Raw genomic sequence first — 25,189 nt, 5'->3', positions numbered from 1 at the left:
CCAACACCATGTGTGTCATTCCTCTCACCTGAGTGCCCTACCCATGGTTTCATAGTTCATGTCAGGTTTGTTCTTGTGTTTGCCCCACAGTGGAAACAGCCTTGGAGTCCACCAGCTTAAAGATGCCCTTCTCCTCTGTGTCCACTTGATGTACTTGGGACAGGTGTTCTTTTCCTGCAACAGGGCCAGGAGAACTCCCATAGGTAGATGGTATTCCCTACATGGGGGGAGAAAGGAGCAATTCACAGTTTTAACTAATACAGTACATCAGTTAATACTACATGTCAGTTAATACAGTATGTCAGCAATCATACAATGTCAGTCTAATACAGTACCGTGTCAGTCTAATACAGTACATGTCAGTCTAATACAGTACATGTCAGTCTAATACAGTACATGTCAGTCTAATACAGTACATGTCAGTCTAATAACAGTACATGTCAGTCTAATACAGTACATGTCAGTCTAATACAGTATGTCAGTCTAATACAGTACATGTCAGTCTAAACAGTACATGTCAGTCTAAGTACAGTACATGTCAGTCTAATACAGTACATGTCAGTCTAATACAGTACATGTCAGTCTAATACAGTACATGTCAGTCTAATACAGTACATGTGAGCTTGTAGTTCTGCTACACCTGTCCATAACTATCATCCATAAATAGGCAGAGATGTAATTGCTGTATTCCCTCCTCATAACCTAAATAAATAAATGTGCCGTTCTCGTCTGGTGTGTATGTACCTAGGCTTGGAAAATAAATGCATTGGATGGGGCTCTGGCAGTTGATGACTCTTGTTTGAGAAACAGTTAGGCCAGAATGAGTTAAAAACAGCAACCCCTCCAGCAGCCACCGTGACAACATAATGTATATGTGTGCGGCTGAACCAACCCCCTCTCCCTATCTCTATGTGACGTGGAAGGGGACACACACAAGGAGAGGGGAAAGGGGTTTTATCAGTAGTTCATCAATGTACCCTCAGCGTGCAATCACTTATTTCCCGGGGAAACACAGCACGTTGAGAGCAGCTAGTCAATTAGCAGGCTGAGGTCCAACCCAACTGTACTACAGGGGCTGCTCTCTACAAGCAGAAACATGCACAGTAGCTTACAGAAGGAACCAGGAGATAGCTTGATTTCAATTGGCTGTTTTTTCAATAAACAAGCTGATTGAGAAGGGCCCAGGAGAGAACTTGATTTCGATTGGCTATTTTTTCAAGAAGAAAGCTGATTGAGAAGGGCCCAAGAGAGACCTTGATTGGCTTTTTTTGAGAGCTGAGCTGGTTGAGATGAACGCTCACCTTTGCCCTCCTTGCTCTTCTTCTTGAGTGGCAGGTTGGGAGTGGTAATGGGGGAGCAGGGACGCACCGGCCGAGGCTTGCGCACTAAGACAGGAAAAGGGTAAAGGTCAACACCCAAAGGTGACACCCAATTAAGCACATCCCTGTTATTGACTGAATTTAAACAAATGTCAGCACTGTATTATGAACAATTTGATAATATTAAGGCTATAAGCTATGGTGAATAAGGCTATACACTATGGTTAATAAGGCTATACACTATGGTTAATAAGGCTATACACTATGGTGAATAAGGCTATACACTATGGTTAATAAGGCTATACACTATGGTTAATAAGACTATAAGCTATGGTTAATAAGGCTATAAACTATGGTTAATAAGGCTTCCAAAACTCATGGTAATAAGGCAATAAGCTATGGTTAATAAGGCAATACTATGGTAATAGGACTAAGAAACTATGAGTTAATAAGGCTATAAACTATGGTTAATAAGGCATAACTAGGTTAATAAGGCAATAAGCTATGGTTAATAAGGCAATAAGCTATGGTTAATAAGGCTATAATATAGGTTATATAAGGCTATAAACTATGGTAATAAGCTATAAACTATGGTTAATAAGGCAATATAGTATGGTTATTAAGGCAATAAGCTATGGTTAATAAGGCTATAACTATAGTGTTTAATAAGGCTATAAACTATGGTTAATAAGGCAATAAGCTATGGTTAATAAGGCAATAAGCTATGGTTAATAAGCGCAATAACTTAGTTAATAAGGCTATAAGTTGATGGTTAATAAGGCTATAAAACTATGGTTAATAAGGCATATAAGCTATGGTTAATAAGGCAATAAGCTAGGTTAATAAGGCTTAATTATGGTTAATAAGGCTAAACTATGGTTAATAAGGCAATAAGCTATGGTTAATAAGCTATATAAGCTAGGTTAATAAGGCTATACGCTATGGTGAATAAGGCTATAAGCTATGGTAATAAAGCTATAAGCTATGGTTATTAAGGCTATCACTATGGTTAAAAGGCTATAAGCTATGGTTAATAAGGCTTATAAGCTATGGTTAATAAGGCTATAACTATGGTTAATAAGGCATATAAGCTATGGTTAATAAGGCATAAGCTATGGTTAATAGGCTAATAGAGGTAGCTATACACTATGGTTAATAAGGCTATAAGCTATGGTTAATAAGCTATAAGCTATGGTTATTAGAGCTATACACTATGGTTAATAAGGCTATAAGCTATGGTTAATAAGGCTATAAGCTTTGGTTAATAAGGCTATAAGCTATGGTTAATAAGGCTTAAGCTATGGTTAATAAGGCTATAAGCTATGGTTAATAAGGCTATAAGCTAGGTTAATACGACTGTAAGCTATGATTAATAAGGCTATAAGCTTGGTTAATAAGGCTATAAGCTAGAGTTAATAAGACTGTATAGCTATGGTTAATAAGGCTATACGTATGTAGGTTAATAAGGCTATAAGCTTATGGTTAATAAGGCTATAAGCTATGTTTAATAAGGCATAAAGTTATGGTTAATAAGGCTATAAGCTATGGTTAATAAGGCTAAGCTATAGGTTAATAAGGCTGTAAGCTACGGTTAATAAGGTTATAAACTGTGGTTAATAAGGCTATAATGAGGCTATGGTTAATAAGGCTATAAGCTATGGTTATAAGGCTTAAGCTATGGTTAATAAGGCTGTAAGCTATGGTTAATAAGGCTATAAGCTATGGTTAATAAGGCTATAAGCTATGGTTAATAAGGCTGTAAGCATCGGTTAATAAAGTTATAAACTGTTTAATAAGGCTATAAGCTATGGTTAATACGGCTATAAGATAAGGTTAATAAGGCTGTAAGCTATGGTTAATAAGGCTGTAAGCTATGGTTAATAAGGCTATAAGATAAGGTATAAGGCTGTAAGCTATGGTTAATAAGGTTAGACTATGGTTAATAAGGCTATAAGCTATGGTGAATAAGGCTATAAGATAAGGTTAATAAGGCTGTAAGCTTGGTATAAAGGTTATAAGATAAGGTTAATAGGTTATAAGCTAAGGTTATAATAAGGCTGTAAGCTATGTAATAAGGTATAGGATGGTTAATAAGGCTGTAAGCTATGGTTAATAAGGCTGTAAGCTATGTTAATAAGGCTGTAAGCTATGGTTAATAAGGCTGTAAGCTACGGTTAATATAAAGTTTTATACCGTGGTTAATAAGGCTAAAATGCTAGGTTAATAAGGCTATAAGATAGGTTAATAAGGCTTAAGGCGTGTAATAAGGCTATAAGATAAGGTTAATAAGGCTGTAGCTATGGTTAATAAGGACTTAAGCTATGGTTAATAAGGCTATAAGCTATGGTTAATAAGCTGGATTAAGATAAGGGTTAATAAGGCTGTAAGCTATGGATATAAAGGCTATAAGATAAGGTTTAATAAGGCTGTAAACTATGGTTAATAAGGATTTAAGCTATGGTTAATAAGGCTATTAAGCTATGGTGAATAAGGCTATAAGATAAGGTTAATAAGGCTGTAAACTATGGTTAATAGGGTTATAAGCTATGGTTAATAAGGTTAAAGCTATGGTTAATAAGGTTATAACGATAAGGTTAATAAGGCTGATAAGCTATGGTTAATTAAGTGATACTCTAATGGTTAATAAGCTGTAAACTATGGTTAATAAGGCTGCAAACTATGGTTAATAAGGCTGTAAACAATGGTTAATAAGGCTGAAACTATGGTTAATAAGGCTATAAAACTATGGTTAATAAGGATATAAGCTATGGTTAATAAGGCTATAAGCTATGGTGAATAAGGCTATAAGATAAGGTTAATAAGGCTGTAAGCTATGGTTAATAAGGCTTGTAAGGCTTATGGTTAAGTAATGAGACTTTAAGCTATGTGTTAATAAGGCTATAAGCTATGGTTAATAAGGCTATAAATAATAAGTAGGTTTAATAAGCTATTAAACTATGCGTTAATAAGGACTATATAGTTATGTTAATAAGGCTATAAGCTATGGTTAATAAGGCTATAAGTATGTTAATAAGGCTGTAAGCTATGGTTAATAAGGCTGTGTAAGCTATGGTTAATAAGGCTGTAAGCTAGGTTTAGATAAGGTTATAAGAGCTTGTGGTTAATAAGGCTATAAGCTATGGTTAATAAGGCTAATAGAGCACCTTATGCGTAATGAGACTGTTAATGTGCCCTTAGTTGAGTAGTATCTATGAGTATAAGGGGCTGTAACTGGTTTAATAAGGCAGATCAGAGCCTGTGTGGACTGAATGGCTATTTGTGAATTTATATCTAGACGACTGCAGAGCTACTCTCTCTAGACTGATATGAGTTTAGAGTTTCTACTATCCCAAAGACACTGGACTAAGGATTAATAAGAAGCTACGATATTATAACACTATTGGTTAATACGCAGTAAGAATATAACGGATTTTAAATATAGAGCTGAATACACAATATGGATTAGAATAAGATGATGATACGGCTATTTTAATAAAAAAACAGGTCGTCAGCTATGGTTCATAGGCCTGGTAAGCTTATGGGTTAATATAGGTCTTGTATAAGCTATGGTTAATTAGGCTGTAAACTATGGTTAATAAAGCTTTTAAGGCTATAAGCTATGGTTAATAAGGCTATAATAAGATATGGTTAATAAGGCTAGAAACTGTGGTTAATAAGGCTATAAGCTATGGTTAATAAGGTTTCCAAGGTACTCCTGTGTAACGCTTATAAGCATATCTCTTCGAAACATGAGAGTAAGTGGAACATCTTCATATAGAAGATTAAAAACAAGACTAAATCATGTGTTGCAACAGTGCTCCCTACATTCCAGTAGAACCCCTGCAGTACCTTTGGTTTTCCTCTGTGGTTTGGACACGCTCTTCTGAGGGATCTCGTCCATGGAGGATGTTTCATCGTCCAGCGATACATCCATGCAGCCGTTGGGCTCCGGCCGCAGGTGGATGTAGGTGTAGTCAGACTCCAACATGGTCCCGTACGTATGAACTACAACAAGAGAAAACAGTAGTACACTCAATATGACTCCCAGTTCTGTAATATTATTGTGAGACTGAACTAAAGCAACAGCCAGAGATAATGACAGGAGTTAGTGGAAATAATACAAATGAAACCGCATACAAATTAAACTGAATACAAATAGCCTTCATCAAAAATGTGCAGGTTTTAACCATATGTTTTGAAAGGGATAAATCAAATCAAAATGTAATTATCACCTCCACAGGATAAAACAGGTGTAAACAGTATGGTAAAATGCTTACTTACAAGCTCTTCCTCAACAATGCAGTATTCAATATCAAAGGTAAAGAAATTGAAAATCCAGAATAGAATCTTGAAAAGAGCACGGAATCAATACTAGGTCAGATAAAATAAAACCCACAAGATAATTGCTCTGGGGTAGAAGTTGGATTCAGTACACATGTGGTACCAACATATACAAAAAATACTCCTTCCCCTAACCTCCTCCTAGAGAGTAGCAACAACAGAACAGAATTCGTACTCATGCGTTTCTCATCCAGAATGTTGTTTGGTGACTCCATGTTAAGAAGGGCTGCCGCAGCCTCATTGGTCTCCATGTTATCCTCTGTGCCCGATACCGTCGTTTCTACTGGCCAATCAGACAGGGATTGTCATCAGAACAAGAAACAGACAGCTTTAGAGACAATCTTGAAAGGATATTACAATCAATAAGGGTGAATTCTAGGTAATTTAGATAATACCAGGCCCTGTCCGGAATCAACTCCTAGCTCCTACCCCCTAGGCATGCATGCATGCTTGTGTAAAGTATCATGCCCTCCTCCCCCTCACCTGAGAGGCCCACGTCTCCGACCATAATGGGCTCCTCCATCACATGTACAGTGTTGTCCACCATAATGCCGTTGGTCACCTCATCCGACTCCATGCCCGAGTAGACCTGCATGAGGTCAGCAGCAGGCACCTGTTCCACGATGACTGCTGGGAACACGGACGGATCATCCAGCTGGACACACAGAGAGGCCAACAGAAGACAGAGACCACAGTTGTTAGACCACAGACTTAGACCACAGACGTTAGACCACAGACGTTAGACCACAGACGTTAGACCACAGACGTTAGACCACAGACGTTAGACCACAGGCCACAGACGTTAGACCACAGATGTTAGACCACAGAATGACATGTCTTTTGCTTGGTTTTTATCGTATATCCTTTGTAAAGTTAATGTAGACTTATACACTGTGCTTTTACAGTTGCTCTGGTATATCTCACACATTGGCTTGATCCCTATGCAGCTGAACAAAAGGAACTACTTACACAGAGAGAAAGAAAGAGAGAGAGAAAAAGAAAGAGAGAGAGAGAAAGAAAGAGAGAGAGAAAGAGAGAGGCAGAAAGACAGAGAGAGAGAGAGAGAGAGGCAGAAAGACAGAGAGAGAGAGAGAGAGAGGAAACCCAGACAGAGAGAGAGGATCAGGAGAGATGAAGAAAACAGACAGAGACAGAGACGGAAGAAAAACAGACAGAAGAAAAAAAACCAGACAGACGAGAGAAAGCAGACAGAGAGGAGAAAAACAGAACGAGCAGAGACAGGAGAGAAAAACAGACCCGAGAGAGAAAACAGACAGAGAGAGACGAGAACAGCACGAGAGAGAGACGAGGAAACAGACAGACAGACGCAGAAGAACGAGAAAAGCAGACAGAGAAGAAGAAAAACCAGACAGAGAAGAGAGACTAGAGAGAGAGAAAACAAGATAGGAGAAGAGAAAACAGACAGAGAGAGAAAAACAGACAGAGAGAGAAAAGAGAACAGAGAGAGAGAGAGGGAAAACAGACAGAGAGACGACAGAGAGAGGAAAACAGAAGGAGAGAGACAGACAGAGAGAGAGAGGAAGACAGAGAGAGAGCGAGCAGAGACGAGAGGCAGAGAGAGAACAGCACAGAGAGAGAACGACAGAGAGAGAGCGACAAGAAGAAGCGACAGAAGAGAGAGCGACAGAGAGAGAAAACAGACAGAGAGAGCGACAGAGAGAGAGAGCGACAGAGAGAGAGGAGCGACGAGAGAAGGAGAGGGGCGAACAAGAGGAGAGAGAGACAGAGGAAACAGACAGAGAGAGCGACAGACAGAGAGGAGCGACAGAGAGAGAAAGCGACAGGCGAGAGAGAGAGCCGACCAAGAGAGGAAAACAAGAGAGCCATGAGAGCGACAGAGAGAGAGACGACAAGAGGAGAGAGCGACAGCAGAGAGAGAGCGCGAACAAGACGAGGAGAGAGCGACGAGAGAGAAAACAACGAGAGACGATGGAAGACAGAGAGAAGCGACAGGACGGAAGAGATGAGCGCAGAGAGAGAGAAGCGACAAGAGAGAGAGAGCGACAGACAGAAGAAGCGACGCCGACAGAGAGAGAGGCGACAGGAGATAGCGAGGAGCGAACCAGGAAGATGCAGATGGTAAGAGCGAACAGAGATAGAAGACGCGAAAGCATGAGACGACAGAACGACAGGACAGACAAGAGAGCAGACAAGAAGACGACAGACGCCAACTGATTACCACCTACGAGCGACAGACGACCACACGATCAGTAGACAGACAGACAGACGACACTGATCAACCACACAGAGAAACGACTGACACACACACAGAGCCAGACAGACAGACCGACAGATAGATCTAACACCCTATTCTCATGTGACCAACATGGCCTCATCCTAACAAGAATTGACAAACTGGTTAATAACAGCTACATATATATTTTTTAAGAAATATCAGAATGCTTTTTCCCTACCACATCTCCAGATTCCAACGCAAGCTCTGAACCGTTACATCGAATCTCGCAGCTAGCTATGCTATTCCGAGTAGCTGCTATCCGAGTGGACTCCTGGCTAACGTCTCTGTCCCGAAGCAAGCACAGTTAGCCTGGAGCTAGCTCGAGCTGGCCCATCTCCCGGCTAGCCAAAGAGGACCACCAGACAATTCTTGGCTACAATACCTCTTTTGTAATTGATGGACCCTTTACTGCCGACAAGAAGCCCCGCCGATCCATCACTACTTGGTTGCCGACGTAACCGTCCGAGTGGTTTCCAATAGGCTCTTCCAATTGCGACGTCGCCTGAGGCCCATCTGCTAATCCCCAGCCCGCTAGCTGACTGAATCGCCGTGTCTCCCAGCTCACCTAGCGTAGTAGGTAGCATCTCTACTGACTAATTGAGCGTACATGATACTCACTTATCTAGAATTTCAACCTCGGCTACACATGCCTTCCCTAATTCAAATGCCTTGTCTATTGCTGTTTTGGTTAGTGATTATTGTCTTATTTCACTGTAGAGCCCCCAGCCCTGCCCAATATGCTTAGAATAGCCCTTTTGTTCCATCCCCCACACATGCGGTGACCTACCTGGCTTAACTGGTGCCTCTAGAACAAAATCTCTCTCATCGTCACTCAATGCCTAGGTTTACCTCCACTGTACTCACATCCTACCATACCCTTGTCTGTACATTATGCCTTGAATCTATTCTTCCGCACCCAGAAATCTGCTCCTTTTACTCTCTGTTCCGAACACACTATACGACCAGTTCTTATAGCCTTTAGCCGTACCCTTATCCTACTCTGTTCCTCTGGCGATGTAGAGGTTAACCCTGCAGCCCCCAGCACCACTCCCATTCCCCAGGCGCTCTCATTTGTTGACATCTGTAACCGTAAAAACCTTGGTTTCATGCATGTTAACATCAGAAGCCTCCTCCCTAAGTTTGTTTTATTCACTGCTTTAGCACACTCCACCAACCCTGATGTCCTAGCCGTGTCTGAATCATGGCTTAGGAAGTCCACCAAAAATCCTGAAATTTTCATCCGTAACTATAACATCTTCCGACAAGATAGAACTGCCAAAGGGGGCGGAGTTGCAATCTACTGCAGAGATAGCCTGCAGAGTTCTGTCATACTATCCAGATCTGTGCCCAAACAATTCGAGTTTCTACTTCTAAAAATCCACCTTTCCAGAAACAAGTCTCTCACCGTTGCCGCTTCTTATAGACCACCTTCTGCCCCCAGCTGTGCCCTGGACACCATATGTGAATTGATTGCCCCCCATATATCCTCAGAGTTCGTACTGTTAGGTGACCTAAACTGGGATATGCTTAACACCACGGACGTCCTACAATCTAAGCTAGATGCCCTCAATCTCACACAAATTATCAAGGAACCTACCAGGTACAACCCTAAATCCATAACCATGGGCACCCTCTTAGATATCATCCTGACCAACTTGCCCTCTAAATACACCTCTGCTGTCTTCAAGCAGGATCTCAGTGATCACTGCCTCATTGCCTGCATGCGTAATGGGTTTGAGGTCAAACGACCACTCTTCATCACTGTCAAACGCTCCCTAAAACACTTCAGCGAGCAGGCCTTTCTAATTGACCTGGCCCGGGTATCCTGGAAGGATATTGACCTCATCCCATCAGTAGAGGATGCCTGGTTGCTCTTTAAAAGTGCTTTCCTCGCCATCTTAAATAAGCGTGCCCCATTCAAAAAATGTTGAACTAAGAACAGATATAGCCCTTGGTTCACCCCAGACTTGACTGCCCTTGACCAGCACAAAAACATCCTGTGGCTTCTGCATTAGCATCGAATAGCCCCCGCGATATGCAACTTTTCAGGCGAGTTAGGAACCAATATACTCAGTCAGTTAGGAAAGCTAAGGCTAGCTTTTTCAAAAATAAATTTGCATCCTGTAGCACTAATTCCAAAAAGTTTTGGGACACTGTAAAGTCCATGGAGAATAAGAGCACCTCCTCCCAGCTGCCCACTGCACTGAGGCTTGGGGACACTGTCACCACCGATAAATCTATGATAATCGATCATTTCAATAAGAATTTTTCTACGTCTGGCCATGCTTTCCACCTGGCTACCTCTCCATGGCCAACAGCTTAGCACCCCCTGCAGCAACTTGCCCAAACCCCCCCCCCCCGCTTCTCCTTCACCCAAATCCAAAATCTGGATCCTACAAATCAGCAGGGCTAGACAATCTGGACCCTCTCTTTCTAAAATGATCTGCCGAAATTGTTGCAATCCCTATTACTAGCCTGTTCAACCTCTCTTTCGTATCGTCTGAGATCCCCAAAGATCGGAAAGCTGCCGCGGTCATCTAGACCCAAACTGTTACAGACCCATATCCATCCTTCCCTGCCTTTCTAAAATCTTTGAAAGCCAAGTTAATAAACAGATCACCGACCATTTCGAATCCCACCGTACCTTCTACACTATGCAATCTGGTTTTCGAGCTGGTCATGGGTGCACCTCAGCCACGCTCAAGGTCCTAAACGATATCATAACCGCCATCAATAAAAGACAGTACTGTGCAGCCGTCTTCATCAACCTTGCCAAGGCTTTCAACTCTGTCAATCACCGCATTCTTATTGGCAGACTCAATAGCCTTGGTTTCTCAAATGACTGCCTCACCTGGTTCACCAACTACTTCTCAGATAGAGTTCAGTGTGTCAAATTGGAGGGCCTGTTGTCCGGACTTCTGGCAGTCTCTATGGGGGTGCCACAGGGTTCAATGCTCTTCAAACGATTGCTGCCGTGCACCCGCCCGCCCGACTAGCATCACTACTCTGGACGGTTCTGACTTGGAATATGTGGACAACTACAAATACCTAGGTGCTGGTTAGACTGTAAACTCTACTTCCAGACTCACATTAAGCATCTCCAATCCCAAATTAAATCTAGAATCGGCTTCCTATTTTGCAACAAAGCATCCTTCACTCATGTTGCCAAACATACCCTCGTAAAACTGACTATCCTACCGATCCTCGACTTCGGCGATGTCATTTACAAAATAGCCTCCAACACTCTACTCAGCAAATTGGATGTAGTCTATCACAGTGCCATCTGTTTTGTCACCGAAGCTACATATAATACCCACCACTGCGACCTGTATGCTCTCGTTGGCTGGCCCTCGCTTCATACTCGTCGCCAAACCCACTGGCTCCAGGTCATCTACAAGACCCTGCTAGGTAAAGCCCCCCCTTATCTCAGCTCGCTGGTCACCATAGCAGCACCCACCTGTAGCACGCGCTCCAGCAGGTATATTACACAGGTCATCCCCAAAGCCAACTCCTCCTTTGGCCGCCTCTCCTTCCAGTTCTCTGCTGCCAATGACTGGAACGAACTACAAAAATCTCTGAAACTGGAAACACTTATCTCCCTCACTAGCTTTAAGCACCAGCTGTCAGAGCAGCTCACAGATTACTGCAGCTGTACATAGCCATTATATAATTTAGCCCAAACAACTACCTCTTCCCCTACTGTATTTATTTATTTTGCTCCTTTGCACCCCATTATCTCTATTTCTACTTTGCACATTCTTCCACTGCAAATCTACCATTCCAGTGTTTTACTTGCTATATTGTATTTACCTCGCCACCATGGCCTTTTCTTGCCTTTACCTCCCTTATCTCACCTCATTTGCTCACATTGTGTATAGACTTATTTTTCTACTGTATTATTGACTGTATATTTGTTTTACTCCATGTGTAACTCTGTGTTGTTGTATGTGTCGAACTGCTTTGCTTTATCTTGGCCAGGTCGCAATTGTAAATGAGAACTTGTTCTCAACTTGCCTACCTGGTTAAATAAAGGTGAAAAAAATATATATATATTTGTCGCCAAACCCACTGGCTCCAGGTCATCTAAGTCTTTGCAAGGTAAAGCCCCGCCTTATCTCAGCTCACTGGTCACCATAGCAGCACCCACCCGTAGCACGCGCTCCAGCAGGTATATTACACTCTGGTTACCGCCAAAGCCAATTTCTCATTTGGCCGAATTTCCTTCCAGTTCTCTGCTGCCAATGACTGGAACGAATTGCAAAAATCACTCAAGCTGGAGTCTCATATCTCCCTCACTGACTTTAAGCATCAGCTGTCAGAGCAGCTTACCGATCATTGCAACTGTACACAGCACATCTGTAAATAGCCCACCCAACTACCTCATCCCCATATTGTTATAAATTTTTTGTTCCTTTGCACCCCAGTATCTCTACTTGCCATTCATCTTCTGCACATCTATCACTCCAGTTTTTAATTGCTAAATTGTAATTATTTCGCCACTATGGCCTATTTATTGCCTTACCTCCCTAATCATTCTACATTTGCACACACTGTATATCCATACTTTCTATTGTGTTATTGACTGTACGTTTGTTTATCCTATGTGTAACTTTTCTTTATCTAGGTCAGGTCGCAGTTGTAAATGAGAACTTGTTCTCAACTGGTCTACGTGGTTAAATAAAGGTGAAATTATTATTTTTTTAAATAAAAATAAATGACCAGTTAACCCATTCACTCCTACAGTATCATACCTCATGAACACTGTCAACCCATTCACTCCTTTCATACCTCATGAACACTGTCAACCCATTCACTCCTTTCATACCTCATACCCCTGTGTCTTGTTGCTGGGGATTCCAGACACGCTCCCTCATTTCCAGCACAACATTTCTGAACATGGGAAGAGGAAATTACCAAAGCTCTGGCCAAACTGAGTACACTTGAGTATAAAAAAAACATTAAGAACACCTGCTCTTTCCACGACATAGACTGACCAGGTGAATGCTATGATCCCTTATTGATGGAACTTGTTAAATCCACTTCAATCAGTGTAGATGAAGGGGAGGAGACAGGTTAAAGAAGGATTCCTTGAGACAATTGAGAAATGGATTGTGCATGTGTGCCATTCAGAGTGTGAATAAGCAAGACAAAATATTTAAGTGCCTTTGAATGGGGTATGGTACTAGGTGACAGGCGCGCCGGTTTGTGTCAAGGACTGCAATGCTGCTGGGTTTTTCATGCTCAACAGTTTCCCGTGTGTATCAAGAATGGTCCAACACCCAAAGGACATCCAGCCAAATGTTTTATTTTATTTAACCTTAATTTAACTTGACAAGTCAGTTAAGAACAAATTCTTATTTTGCAATGACGGCCTACCCTGGCCAAACCCTCCCCCAACCTGGACGACGCTGGGTCAATTATGCGCCGCCCTATGGGTCTCCCGATCACGGCCGGTTGTGATACAGTCTGGGATCAAACCAGGGTCTGTAGTGACGCCTCTAGAACTGAGATGCAAAGCCTTAGACCGCTGCGCCACTCGGGAGCCCAACTGTGGGAATCATTGGAGTCAACATGGGCCAGCATCCCTGTGGAAAGCTTTCGACACCTTGTAGAGTCCATGCCCCAACGAATTGAAGCTGTTCTGAGGGCAAATGGGGGGGGAGCAACTAAATATTAGGGAGGTGTTCTTAACGTTTGGTATGCTCAGTGTGTAAGAAACTGTAGCGTATGGCAACCAAGCCCACCTGGCAACCCTTTGAACACTGACCGCTTCCACCAGTGTTTCTCCTAGCTTATTTTCCAGGCAGGTTGCAAGCAAACATCCAGTGTCTATTTAAATACATATCGCCCTATACAATGGTAGGGGAAACACTGTCTACAGTAGGCCTACCCATGTGACATGGCAGTTATCCTGACAGGACATGTGGACACAACAAGCTTCTCTCATTTCTCATTGCGTGAGGTCCTTGTGGAGTAAACAAACAGTTTTATTTTCCTTCAGCACACTGTTATATTGCTGTCTTCAACAGTACCATAACATGAAGCAGTGTGGATGGCACCTCTTTCCGTGAGTTTTTTCCCATTAAGTGGGTGGTTCCACGAAATGAGTGTCTTTTGCGTCCCTTTGATATCTTAAGTATAAATTGTGCACAAATATTGAAAAGCATGTTATATTCAATAATGTGCCCTTCAATACAGACCACATTGAGATTCAATAAATCAAAAAAATGTGTATGAATAAAGACTTAAGTGCCAAAATGTCCCTCCATGCACTTCTGTGACTTCCAGGAATTTTAACCCACTTAACGCCAAAATGTCTCCACATTTTTATCATCATTGTAAAGCTCTAATTATTTGTTTTACTTTGACAAAGTCATTTCTAAAGATTATTATTTATTTTATGTGATTAGTGATGAATTTTAAGATAGGTTTTTTTTGTCTGAACTCTCGTTTTTAATATGATGAAAATATTCCCTTTTAAATCCTATTTTCAAAATAAATATTGAACATCTAATAGCCAAATCATGGTGTAAAAGCAGGTGAGCTGGTTCTACTCTATTTGTAAATTTTCTGGTGTTTTGTGGTGGAAATGTTTATTTTTTATTGTGAAGCTTCAGCTTGCATTCAAATGCCCATCTCTGCTGCACACAACAACCTTCCATTCCCCCTGTCACAAGGGGATTCATGGTTGATTTAAGATGACATCGTCAACCCTGTTACTTTATTTTGCACTAAATAGGCACTTACTATAGTCATTTTCTATGAAATGGGAAAACTGTTATTTTATTAGGTTGAACATGTGCTCTTTATGACAGAATGTTAAAATGAGGTAAAATCAAATGGTTTTTTTCACCAAGTTACAAATCTCAAAAGGCACCGAATTTGTGGCATGACCCATACCCTAAAAGCTCCAGTCCCGGCTTGAAAAAAAACATGGAGCAGGCAGGACTCCTAGCTTGCAGGTCTTTTACTTCAGGTTAAGCTATTCTAAATATCAAACAAACAAAAATGCTCTAATGAAATGGTGCAAAGTATTATAGCCTGATTACACTCTCATAGCCAGAGGAAACAAATGAATTCAGTATCAGTTTCTGAAAATAACCAAGAGATGGCAGCAGACTACAGCTCATTGCCTGATTATCATATGATCTGGGATGCTTTGTCCTGCCCAAACAGTTCATTCAAGTTCTCAATCATTAGAAAACAATTAGTGGCCAAATACTTAGCCATACTGAAAGGAAGTAACAACATTTTTACTTAAACTTCCAAATCGGTTTTAATGGAATAGCCTAACAACGTTCAGAGTTGTAGGACTTTACCTTTACCCTTGAGATAGTCTTTGTTATGTTGTGGAACATTATAAGGGTTCTGCTTTTTTGGTAATTCTTGTCCAATTTAGTAATTATATTTCTATGGGTTAGACTTCTCTCTCTCTTCTAAAGCACTAGTTTCCATTGTTGTGGTTGAACCCCGGGAACTCCAGCTTTTAGCCCACGGAGGGACTAGGGAGTCCAAGGCGACATTCACTCAATGCTACACTTTAACCAGAGAACTAACAGTACACTAACAGCACAATGCCACACACAACTGCTTTAGGTTGAATCATTAATTACCATAAAATTAAACTATGTGAACATAGCTATGAGTTCAGGGACTGTTCTAGTAACTTCACAGACAATATCTGCATTTTCAGAACAGAGTCCATGCAAAATGATTTTCCATGATGTCAGAACTAATGGTCAACAGTGGGCCACGAGACCACTTGGGAAGTATAAAATAAAGGGTGCTGTTGTTGTGTGCTTGACTGTAAAAGATGAAATGTCATTGACGTAATGCTCTCAGACTATAGCAGCATCTCAGTCAGTAGGGAGCCCCATCTGGATTCACTGATGTGAGTGAGTCCGTGAGCACACGTGTGTATCCAGACATGAAGAGAGCACCAGTGAGTCTGCTGAGTTCACTGCAGTGTATTAAACCCCACACTGTCTCCCCTCCATAGCAGGACCAGACCATGACAGACTGAATCCCACACAGAATCTGCTGACGGGGCAGAAGATGTCTGTGTCTGTCTACTGTTGTTGTTTTGACGTAAATGGGGCTCAGTTGCACCTGGAGGGTTTGTCAGAAAGCATGATCAAATAGTTAGCCTGCTAGATAGCTTTCGCGCATACAGTGCATTCAAAGGTATTCAGACCCCTTCACTTGTTCCACATTTTATTATGTTACAGCCTTATTCTAAAATGAATTAAATTATTTTCCCCACTCATCTATCTACACACAATACCCCATAATGACAAAGCAAAAACATTTTTGCAAATGTATAAAAAAATTACAACTGAAATATTACATTTACATAAGACCCTTCACTCAGTACTTTGTTGAATCACCATTGGCAGCGATTACAGCCTCTAGTCTTCTTGGGTATGACGCTACAAGCTTGGCACACCTGTATTTGGGGAGTTTCTCCCATTCCTCTCTGCAGATACTCTCAAGCTCTGTCAGGTTGGATGGGGAGCGTCGCTACACAGCTATTTTCAGGTCTATCCAGAGATGTTCGATCGGGTTCAAGTCCGGGCTCTGGCTGGGCCACTCAAGGACATTCAGAGGCTTGTCCCGAAGCCACTCCTGTGTTGTGTTGGCTATGTGCTTAGGGTCATTGTCCTGTTTGAAGGTGAACCTTCACCCCAGTCTGAGATTCTGAGCGCTCTGGATCAGATTTTCATCAAGGATCTCTCAGTACTTTGCTCCGTTCATCTCTCTCTCGATCCTGACAAGTCTCCCAGTCCCTGCCACTGAAAAACATCCCCACAGCATGATGCTGCCACCATGCATCACTGTAGGGATGGTGCCAGCTTTCCTCCAGACGTGACGCTTGACATTCAGGCCAAAGAGTTCAATCTTGGTTTCATCAGACCAGAGAATCTTGTTTCTCATGGTCTGAGAGTCCTTTAGGTGCCTTTTAGCAAACTCCAAGTGGGCTGTCATGTGCCTTTTACTGAGGAATGGCTTCTGTCTGGCCACTCTACCATAAAGGCCTGATTGGTGGAATTCTGCAGAGATGGTTGTCCGTCTGGAAGGTTCTCACATCTCCACAGAAGAACTCTGGAGCTCTGTCAGAGTGACTATCGGGTTCTTGGTCACCTCCCTGACCAAGGCCCTTTTCCCCCAATTGCTCAGTTTGGGCCGGGTGGACAGCTCTAGGAAGAGTCTTGGTGGTTCCAAACTTCTTCCATTTAAGAATGATGGAGGCCATCTTCAATGCTGCAGAAATGTTTTGGTACCCTTCCCCAGATCTGTGCCCTGACACAATCCTGTCTCGGAGCTCTACGGACAATTCCTTCGACCTCATGGCTTGGTTTGGTTCTGACATGCATTGTCAACTGTGGGACCTTATACAGACAGGTGTGTGCCCTTCCAAATCATGTCCCATCAATTGAGTTGACCACAGGTCCAATCAAGTTGTATAAACATCTCAAGGATGATCAATGGAAACAGGATGCACTCGATATTCTCAATAACCCCTGTCAGCTCCAGTTTTGTAACAAAAGAGCTATATCTGTAGAATGGCTAACTTAGTGAATCTCCGTTGTGATACACCCCACACAGGGAAACATGGCGGCCCAGTATCAAAACATGGCCGCCCAGTATTAAGAAAAAGAAACAGCCCAGTAGCATGAAAACATGGTGGCCCAGTACCATGAAAGCGTGGCGGCCCAGTACCATGAAAATGTGGCGGCTCAGTACCATGAAAGCGTAGGCGGCCCAGTATCATGAAAGCGTGGCGGCCCAGTACCATGAAAACATGGCCGCCCAGTATCAAGAAAAAGAAACGGCCCTGTACCATGAAAACGTGGCGGCCCAGTACCATGAAAACATGGCCGCCCAGTACCATGAAAACATGGCCTGTCACGCCCTGACCTTAGAGATCCTTTTTATGTCTCTATTTTGGTTGGTCAGGGCGTGAGTTGGGGTGGGCATTCTATGTTTTGTTCTGTGTGTTGTATTTCTATGTGTTTGGCCTGGTATGGTTCCCAATCAGAGGCAGCTGTCAATCGTTGTCTCTGATTGAGAACCATACTTAGGTAGCCTGTTCTCACCTGTGTTTGTGGGTAGTTGTTTTCTGTTTAGTGTTTTTCACTTTTCAGGACTGTTTCGGTTATTCCCTTTGTTATTTTTGTATTTAGTGTTCAGTGTCAATAAACAAACATGAACACGTAATAGGCTGCGCTTTGGTCCTCGCCTTCTTCCACCAACAGCCGTTACATGGCCGCCCAGTATCATGAAAACGTGGCGGCCCAGTATCATGAAAACGTGGCGGCCCAGTATCATGAAAACATGGCGGCCCAGTACCATGAAAACATGGCTGCCCAGTACCATGAAAACATGGCCGCCCAGTATCAAGAAAAAGAAACGGCGGAGTACCATGAAAACATGGCGGCACAGTACCATGAAAGCGTGGCGGCCCGGTATCACGAAAGCATGGCGGCCCGGTATCACGAAAACATGGCGGACCAGTATCATGTTGACCAGAAGGAGTCAAGAGACACTCTAAGCTAATTAAAGGTGTAAAACAGAGTATGAAATTTAGAACGAATTACACATGCGCCATAATGGCTGCCTCTAGGGAAACCAGAGAGATAACGATCACTGGGTGATTTTTATCTCCAAGTTCCCAGTTTCGGCTATGAAAGCAAGCCCCTGTGTGTGAGAGGTTCCCCTATAATCAACTCGGTTCTGCTTTACCTGCCTATGACGCCGTTGTTAGCCCCACCTACCTACTTTTAACATCCCCTAATGGGGCTGATAGAGGAAGTGAATGGCATACATTGCCACACCACAGATAACTGAAATAATTAAAAAGGGGTGTGCTTTTGAGAGACCTAATGGAGTTCTGTACTTGAATGACTGTTCAGTTAAATGCGGGAGTGGGTGTAAATAATGTAAGTGTATGACCACAGCAGGCTGCCATATAACTCTCATAGCAGGCTGCCATATAACTCTCACAGCAAGCTGCCATAGAACTCTAATAGCAGGCTGCCATAGAACTCTCACAGCAAGCTGCCAACTCTAATAGCAGGCTGCCATAGAACTCTAATAGCAGGCTGCCATAGAACTCTCACAGCAGGCTGCCAACTCTAATAGCAGGCTGCCATATAACTCTCACAGCAGGCTGCCAACTCTAATAGCAGGCTGCCATAGAACTCTCACAGCAGGCTGCCAACTCTAATAGCAGGCTGCCATAGAACTCTCACAGCAAGCTGCCATATAACTCTCATAGCAGGCTGCCATAGAACTCGCACAGCAGGCTGCCATAGAACTCGCACAGCAGGCTGCCATAGAACTCTCACAGCAAGCTGCCATAGAACTCTCACAGCAGGCTGCCATATAACTCTAATAGCAGCTTTCAGATGCTAAACTGAGCTAAACATCATTCTGAAATCATTACACCATGGCTCTGATTCAGGGAGCTACTTATTGACTGTAAAATCCAATATAAGAAGGCTAGTCATTACTGTCCAGCAAGCTAGGCTAGCTGTGGCTTTCTCCGATTCCAACAGACCCCATACGGAAAGATAAACCCTTCAGACTAGCTAGCTCTGGCAAAAACAAAATGGCCACCTTCGTTAGCGTTAGCACTAAATATATATAAGTTAAGTTTAAGAGCTTTTTTCAAGCTACCAGGTGGACAGGCGATGTAATCCTCTGCGCAGGGAGAAACCCTAGAGGAGGCCTGTGTTATTTCCACACAACAGGTATGTCTGGTTAGGCATGAACCAGGACATTCAGGCAAGAGGATCCAGTGACAACTCATCCCTCCACATCTACACAAATACAAAATGCAGAGACACACAAACACGTGCACACACACACACACACACACACAAACCTGTTCCACAGAATTCAGACAAAGATGTGGAGGTAAGATAAACACACCTGGGCACTGAAGTGCACTAACACATACAAACCGTACATTTTGTGCTGTAAATTGACTGGGTCCTGGCAAAGCCCCACCCTCATCTCCCACGCACACTAAAAGAGTCCCAACTCCAGGTCTCTCACACTTTCCGTCTCTGTCCTCCCAACAGCCCACACTTCATTTCCCAGCCCTCTCCTTGCCATCCCTTCATACTCCACTCTTTCTCTCCATACTAAGCTAACATATGGAATAATTTTAAGATGATCATACCATGGATCATTTAGCTATTTGATTTAGAATTTTAGTACCCCTTTACATTTACAATTATTTGATAAAATATTGAATTTGGCCTTTACTACTATAGCCCATAGAAATGCACTGAATAACACATTCATAAATGGAAAAAAAGACAGTCCAAAAATAAATCATAAGGAATAAGGTTTTAAAGTATCTGTCCGATATCTAGTAGACATAAGAAAGCTCAGGAAATATTTTTGTTTTTTTGGGCACATATTTAACCCCAGATTTTTGTTGGCAGAAAACTACCTCCAGATTTCCATTAATTTGTATGGGTCACCTTCAGACGAGTTCCATGACACTTGTGGGGGAAAAAGAGAGCGTGAGAGTCTATCCTATCCATAGAGTGGTCATAATAGAGCCGTTTTCGTGAGAAGACCGATTTTCGGGGATGTCTCATGCTCTGAAAAACACTGCTGTAGCTCGGCCACTTTCCACCGCAGACGCGGAAGGCCGACATAGGCGGATGCGGTGGATTGAGATGCAGCCCATGCTCTAGCCTAAATTGACAGATTTTGATGGGGATTTTTTGTATTATGTTACTTAGAGTGACTTGCAGGAAACCTTAATGGTGAATCAGGCACATCTGATGCAATATTACAACAAAAAAGAAGTTACTGCAAACAACAAACACCGTTTTTTTCCCCTCAGACATTATTGCACGCTCGTTAGAAGAGCACAATATGTACTGCAAGTTTTTTTTTACCATGTTGCGCGATGCACCTCAGCAGCAAAAACTTTAACAATGGTGGTGAGGTGGCCAGTGGTGCCGTTTCCCCCTACTGCAGACTCCATCTTGAAGTTTTCTATATTGGTGGTAGTGGTACATCATGATAACACTACTGATATCGACTACTGCTAAGCTCCAATGTAATGACAGGTACCTGGTTTATCTCATCCATCCCATTGCTAGCGAACTCAAACACCAGCTCGTTGGGCTGCACCGCAGTCGCCATAGTGATGGAGGTCCGAAGGTAGGACGCAGACGGACAGACGGGGAGGGTGATTTCCAACCCCTCTAGGGAGTGTCCAATCACAAGGAAACCACCAGATTGAACCAAAGGTTGAAAGGTCAGTGATACTGTGGGTCAAAACAAAAAGGCTTCCCTTCTTGAGAATATCCAGAGGCCTCCTCACTCCTGTTTCTTTTCTCTGTGGTCCCTGTTAAGGTGTGGTGCAAAGTGCGACTGAGAGACCCAGGAATCAGAGAAGAGCCACACTGATGGATGGAGGCAGCCTCTTCCTGGGGCCTGCTGCGTCTGTAGCATCTACACCTGCCTGAGAGAGAGGAGAGAGAGAGGAACATGTCAGTAAACAGTCATTAGGAGCCAAGTGTGTGTGTGTGTGTGTGTGTGTGTGTGTGTGGTGTGTTGTGTGTGTGTGTGTGTGTGTGTGTGTGTGTGTGTGTGTGTGTGTGGTGTGTGTGTGTGTTGGTGTTGTGTGTGTGTGTGTGTAAGACCAACTGTGACTGACTGGGGTTCAAAGTCGAACCTGGGTCTCCTGTGCACCACAAAACTGTATCCGCCTGATGAAATAAAGCCTATCGTAGTGAAAGCGTAGCCCACACCCCACAAGCTGGTCTCAAGGGCAATGGAGGGGAAAGGGAGGGTCCGGTGGTCTGCTTAAAGATTAAAGGGGGGGGGGGGGGGGGCTGGCAACAGTAAGAGAGTAGAGAGAGATTCATTGAATTGAGAGAGTCAGGATGGCAGCAGTACTTAGTAAGCCCCCCCCCTTCTTTCTCTACTGTTGCAGGGTGGGGCCTGTTTGCCTTGAAATGCCTGACCAAGTGCATTCCTGGTCCAATTGTGTCTCAGAGGGTGGTGAAAAGGCGGGGAGGATGAGAGAGGGAAGATGTGTGGGGTTCAAATTAGGCGAGGAGAGGAATACTGTAGCATTTCTTAATATTATTCAGTTCTTTTGGCTTTGATGCCTCATGACTGAGCAAAGCTCTGTTCAAGTAGAGTGTGATTTTGCTGTGATCTGATAGGGGTTTCAGTGGACTGACTGAACACTCTAAGAGACTCTGGGTTGAGGTCAGTGATAAAGTAGTCTACAGTACAACTGCCAAGAGATGAGCTATATGTGTACCTACCATAGGAGTCCCCTCGAAGCCTACCATTGACTATGTACATACCCAGTGTCCATTTCCCAAATTTGTGATTAAAAGTTGCTTGTTTCTTCCCAGTCTGCTCATAACATAAAGCTCAGATGAGGGAAAGGGGGAGTGGAGAGGAGTGGAAAGGAATAATGGGAAAAGGGGGTGAGAGGACACTTGCCCCCTCCCAGGGGAATGGACCTCCTGGTGTGGGTAAATGGGGGGGTGCTTCCATTCCAGGCACCCCATTAATCCCTCTCCGTGGGCACAGTGACAACTCTGACAGCTCGGTCTACTAGGTGACTCTGCACAAAAAGCAGTGAGACAGGATAGGGGCCACACACGGAGCAGACAGCACACATAAACCTGGACTAGGCAGAAACCTTCTCTCTCTCTGCGTCTCTGGGAACAATGTAAACATCTACAGGTCAGGTTCATATGGGAGCCCAGTGAAGAACGTAGGCATCTACAGGTCAGGTTCATATGGGAGCCCAGTGAAGAACGTAGGCATCTACAGGTCAGGTTCATATGAGAACCCAGTCCTGGCTGCATAGAGATAAAGTATATTTATTTTAGGCACATTTCATTCTATGCAGGATACAGTCTATGACATCATTGGTACTGCCCAACTCCAATGCTCCCTTCTAGACTTAAAGGGACAGTTCACTTCAAAGTCAAAATCAATCACTTAAAATGTAAATCAAATCAAATGTTATTTGTCACATGTGCCAAATACAACAGGTGTGGACCTTACTGTGAAATGCTCACTTACAAGCCCTTAACCAACAATGCAGTTCAAGAAATAGAGTTAAGAAAATATTTATTAAATAAACTAAAGTAAAAAAAAAAAATAATAATAAAGAAAATGACATAACAATAACCGAGTCAATGTGCGGGGGTACAGGTTAGTCGAGGTAATTTGGGACTATGCATAGATAATAAACAGCGAGTAGCAGCATTATAAATACAAAGGGGGGGTTAATGTAAATAGTCTGGGTTAGAGGTCGACCGATTATGATTTTTCAACACCGATACCGATTATTGGAGGACCAAAAAAGGTGATACCGATTAAATCGGCCGATTTTTATTAACATAGATTTGTAATAATGACAATTACAACAATACTGAATGAACACTTATTTTAACTTAATATAATACATCAATAAAATCAATTTAGTCTCAGATAAATGAAACATGTTCAATTTGGTTTAAATAATGCAAAAACACAGTGTTGGAGAAGAAAGTAAAAGTGAAAAAAATGTGAGAAAAAAAAAGCTAACATTTAAGGTTCCTTGCTCAGAACATATGAAAGCTGGTGGCTCCTTTTAACATGAGTCTTCAATATTCCCAGTTAAGAAGTTTTAGGTTGTAGTTATTATAGGAATTTATAGGACTATTTCTCTCCATACCATTTGTATTTCATATACCTTTGACTATTGGATGTTCTTATAGGCACTATAGTATTGCCAGCCTAATCTCGGGAGTTGATAGGCTTGAAGTCATAAACATTGCGAAGAGCTGCTGGCAAACGCAGGAAAGTGCTGTTTGAATGAATGCTTATGAGCCTACTGCTGCCTACCACCGCTCAGTCAGACTGCTCTATCAAATCATAGACTTAATTATAATATAATAAACACACAGAAATACGAGCCGTAGGTCATTAATATGGTAAAATCCGCAAACTATAATTTTGAAAACAAAACGTTTATTCTTTCAGTGAAATACGGAACCATTCCGTATTTTATCTAACGTGTGGCAACCCTAAGTCTAAATATTGCTGTTACATTGCACAACCTTCAATGTTATGTCATAATTATGTACATTTCTGGCAAATTAATTACGGTCTTTGTTAGGAAGAAATGGTCTTCACACAGTTCGCAACGAGCCAGGTGGCCCAAACTGCTGCATATACCCCGACTCCGCTTACACTGAACGCAAGAGAAGTGACACAATTTCCATAGTTAATATTGCCTGCTAACATGAATTTCTTTTAACTAAATATGCAGGTTTAAAAAAATAGACTTGTGTATTGATTTTAAGAAAGGCATTGATGTTTATGGTTAGGTACATTGGTGCAACGATTGTGCATTTTTCGCGAATGCGCTTTTGTTAAATCATTACACATTTGGCGAAGTAGGCTGTGATTCGATGATAAATTAGCAGGCACCGCATTGATTATATGCAACGCAGGACAAGCTAGATAAACTAGTAATAGCATCAACCATGTGTAGTTAACTAGTGATTATGTTAAGATTGATTGTTTTTTATAAAGATACATTTAATGCTAGCTAGCAACTTTTCTTGGCTCCTTGCTGCACTCGAGTAACAGGTGGTCAGCCTGCCACGCAGTCTCTTCGTGGATTGCAATGTAATCGGCCATAATCGGCGTCCAAAAATAACGATTACCGATTTTTATGAAAACTTGAAATCATCCCTAATGAATCGCCCATGCCGATAGGTTGACCTCTAGTCTGGGTGGCAATCTGATTAATTGTTCAGCAGTCTTATGGCTTGGGGGTAGAAGCTGTTAAGGAGCCTTTTGGACCTAGACTTGGCACTCCGGTACCACTTGCCATGCGGTAGCAGAGAGAACAGTCTATGACGTGGGTGACTGGAGTGTATGAGTGTATGAAATGTATGAGTGTTTTGTGGATATGCGCACTGAGAAATTTTGATTTTTAAATTAACTGTCCCTTTTAGAGAGGCCAGAATATGATATGACCCCTACAATCCTGTCTCACTTCTCTGTTCAATTTCCCTTTTCTCCTATTCAGCATGCCATCCACCATGACTGTATGTTAGAATTTGAAAGTGCCATCAATCAACCAAACTATTACGTTATCTTAGTCCAAGAGTTTAGAGATAAGCTTGTGACTGAATGAATCATTCGCACCGTCCAATCACAAGTGGGTTATCTGATGCTAGCCAAAAGCCTGTTATCAGATCAATAGAAATATCAAGGT

At 42.5% G+C, this 25,189-nt stretch overlaps 1 protein-coding gene across 1 annotated transcript in view; it reads right to left on the bottom strand.

Annotated features, from left to right (window-relative positions):
• Positions 1 to 25,189, bottom strand: part of elf1 (E74-like ETS transcription factor 1) — a 45,954-nt gene that overhangs the window by 7,189 nt on the left and 13,576 nt on the right. The window contains 9 exon segments of the mRNA XM_070444253.1: positions 29 to 91; positions 93 to 135; positions 138 to 191; positions 194 to 217; positions 1,302 to 1,385; positions 5,169 to 5,324; positions 5,836 to 5,943; positions 6,144 to 6,315; positions 21,016 to 21,409. Coding sequence (XP_070300354.1) covers positions 29 to 91; positions 93 to 135; positions 138 to 191; positions 194 to 217; positions 1,302 to 1,385; positions 5,169 to 5,324; positions 5,836 to 5,943; positions 6,144 to 6,315; positions 21,016 to 21,087 — 776 coding nt within the window. The 5' untranslated portion in view covers positions 21,088 to 21,409.

The sequence above is a fragment of the Salvelinus sp. IW2-2015 genome, linkage group LG6.2 (assembly GCF_002910315.2).
Source record: "Salvelinus sp. IW2-2015 linkage group LG6.2, ASM291031v2, whole genome shotgun sequence".
NCBI lineage: Eukaryota > Metazoa > Chordata > Actinopteri > Salmoniformes > Salmonidae > Salvelinus > Salvelinus sp. IW2-2015.
This window is presented reverse-complemented; position numbering and strand designations above follow the sequence as displayed.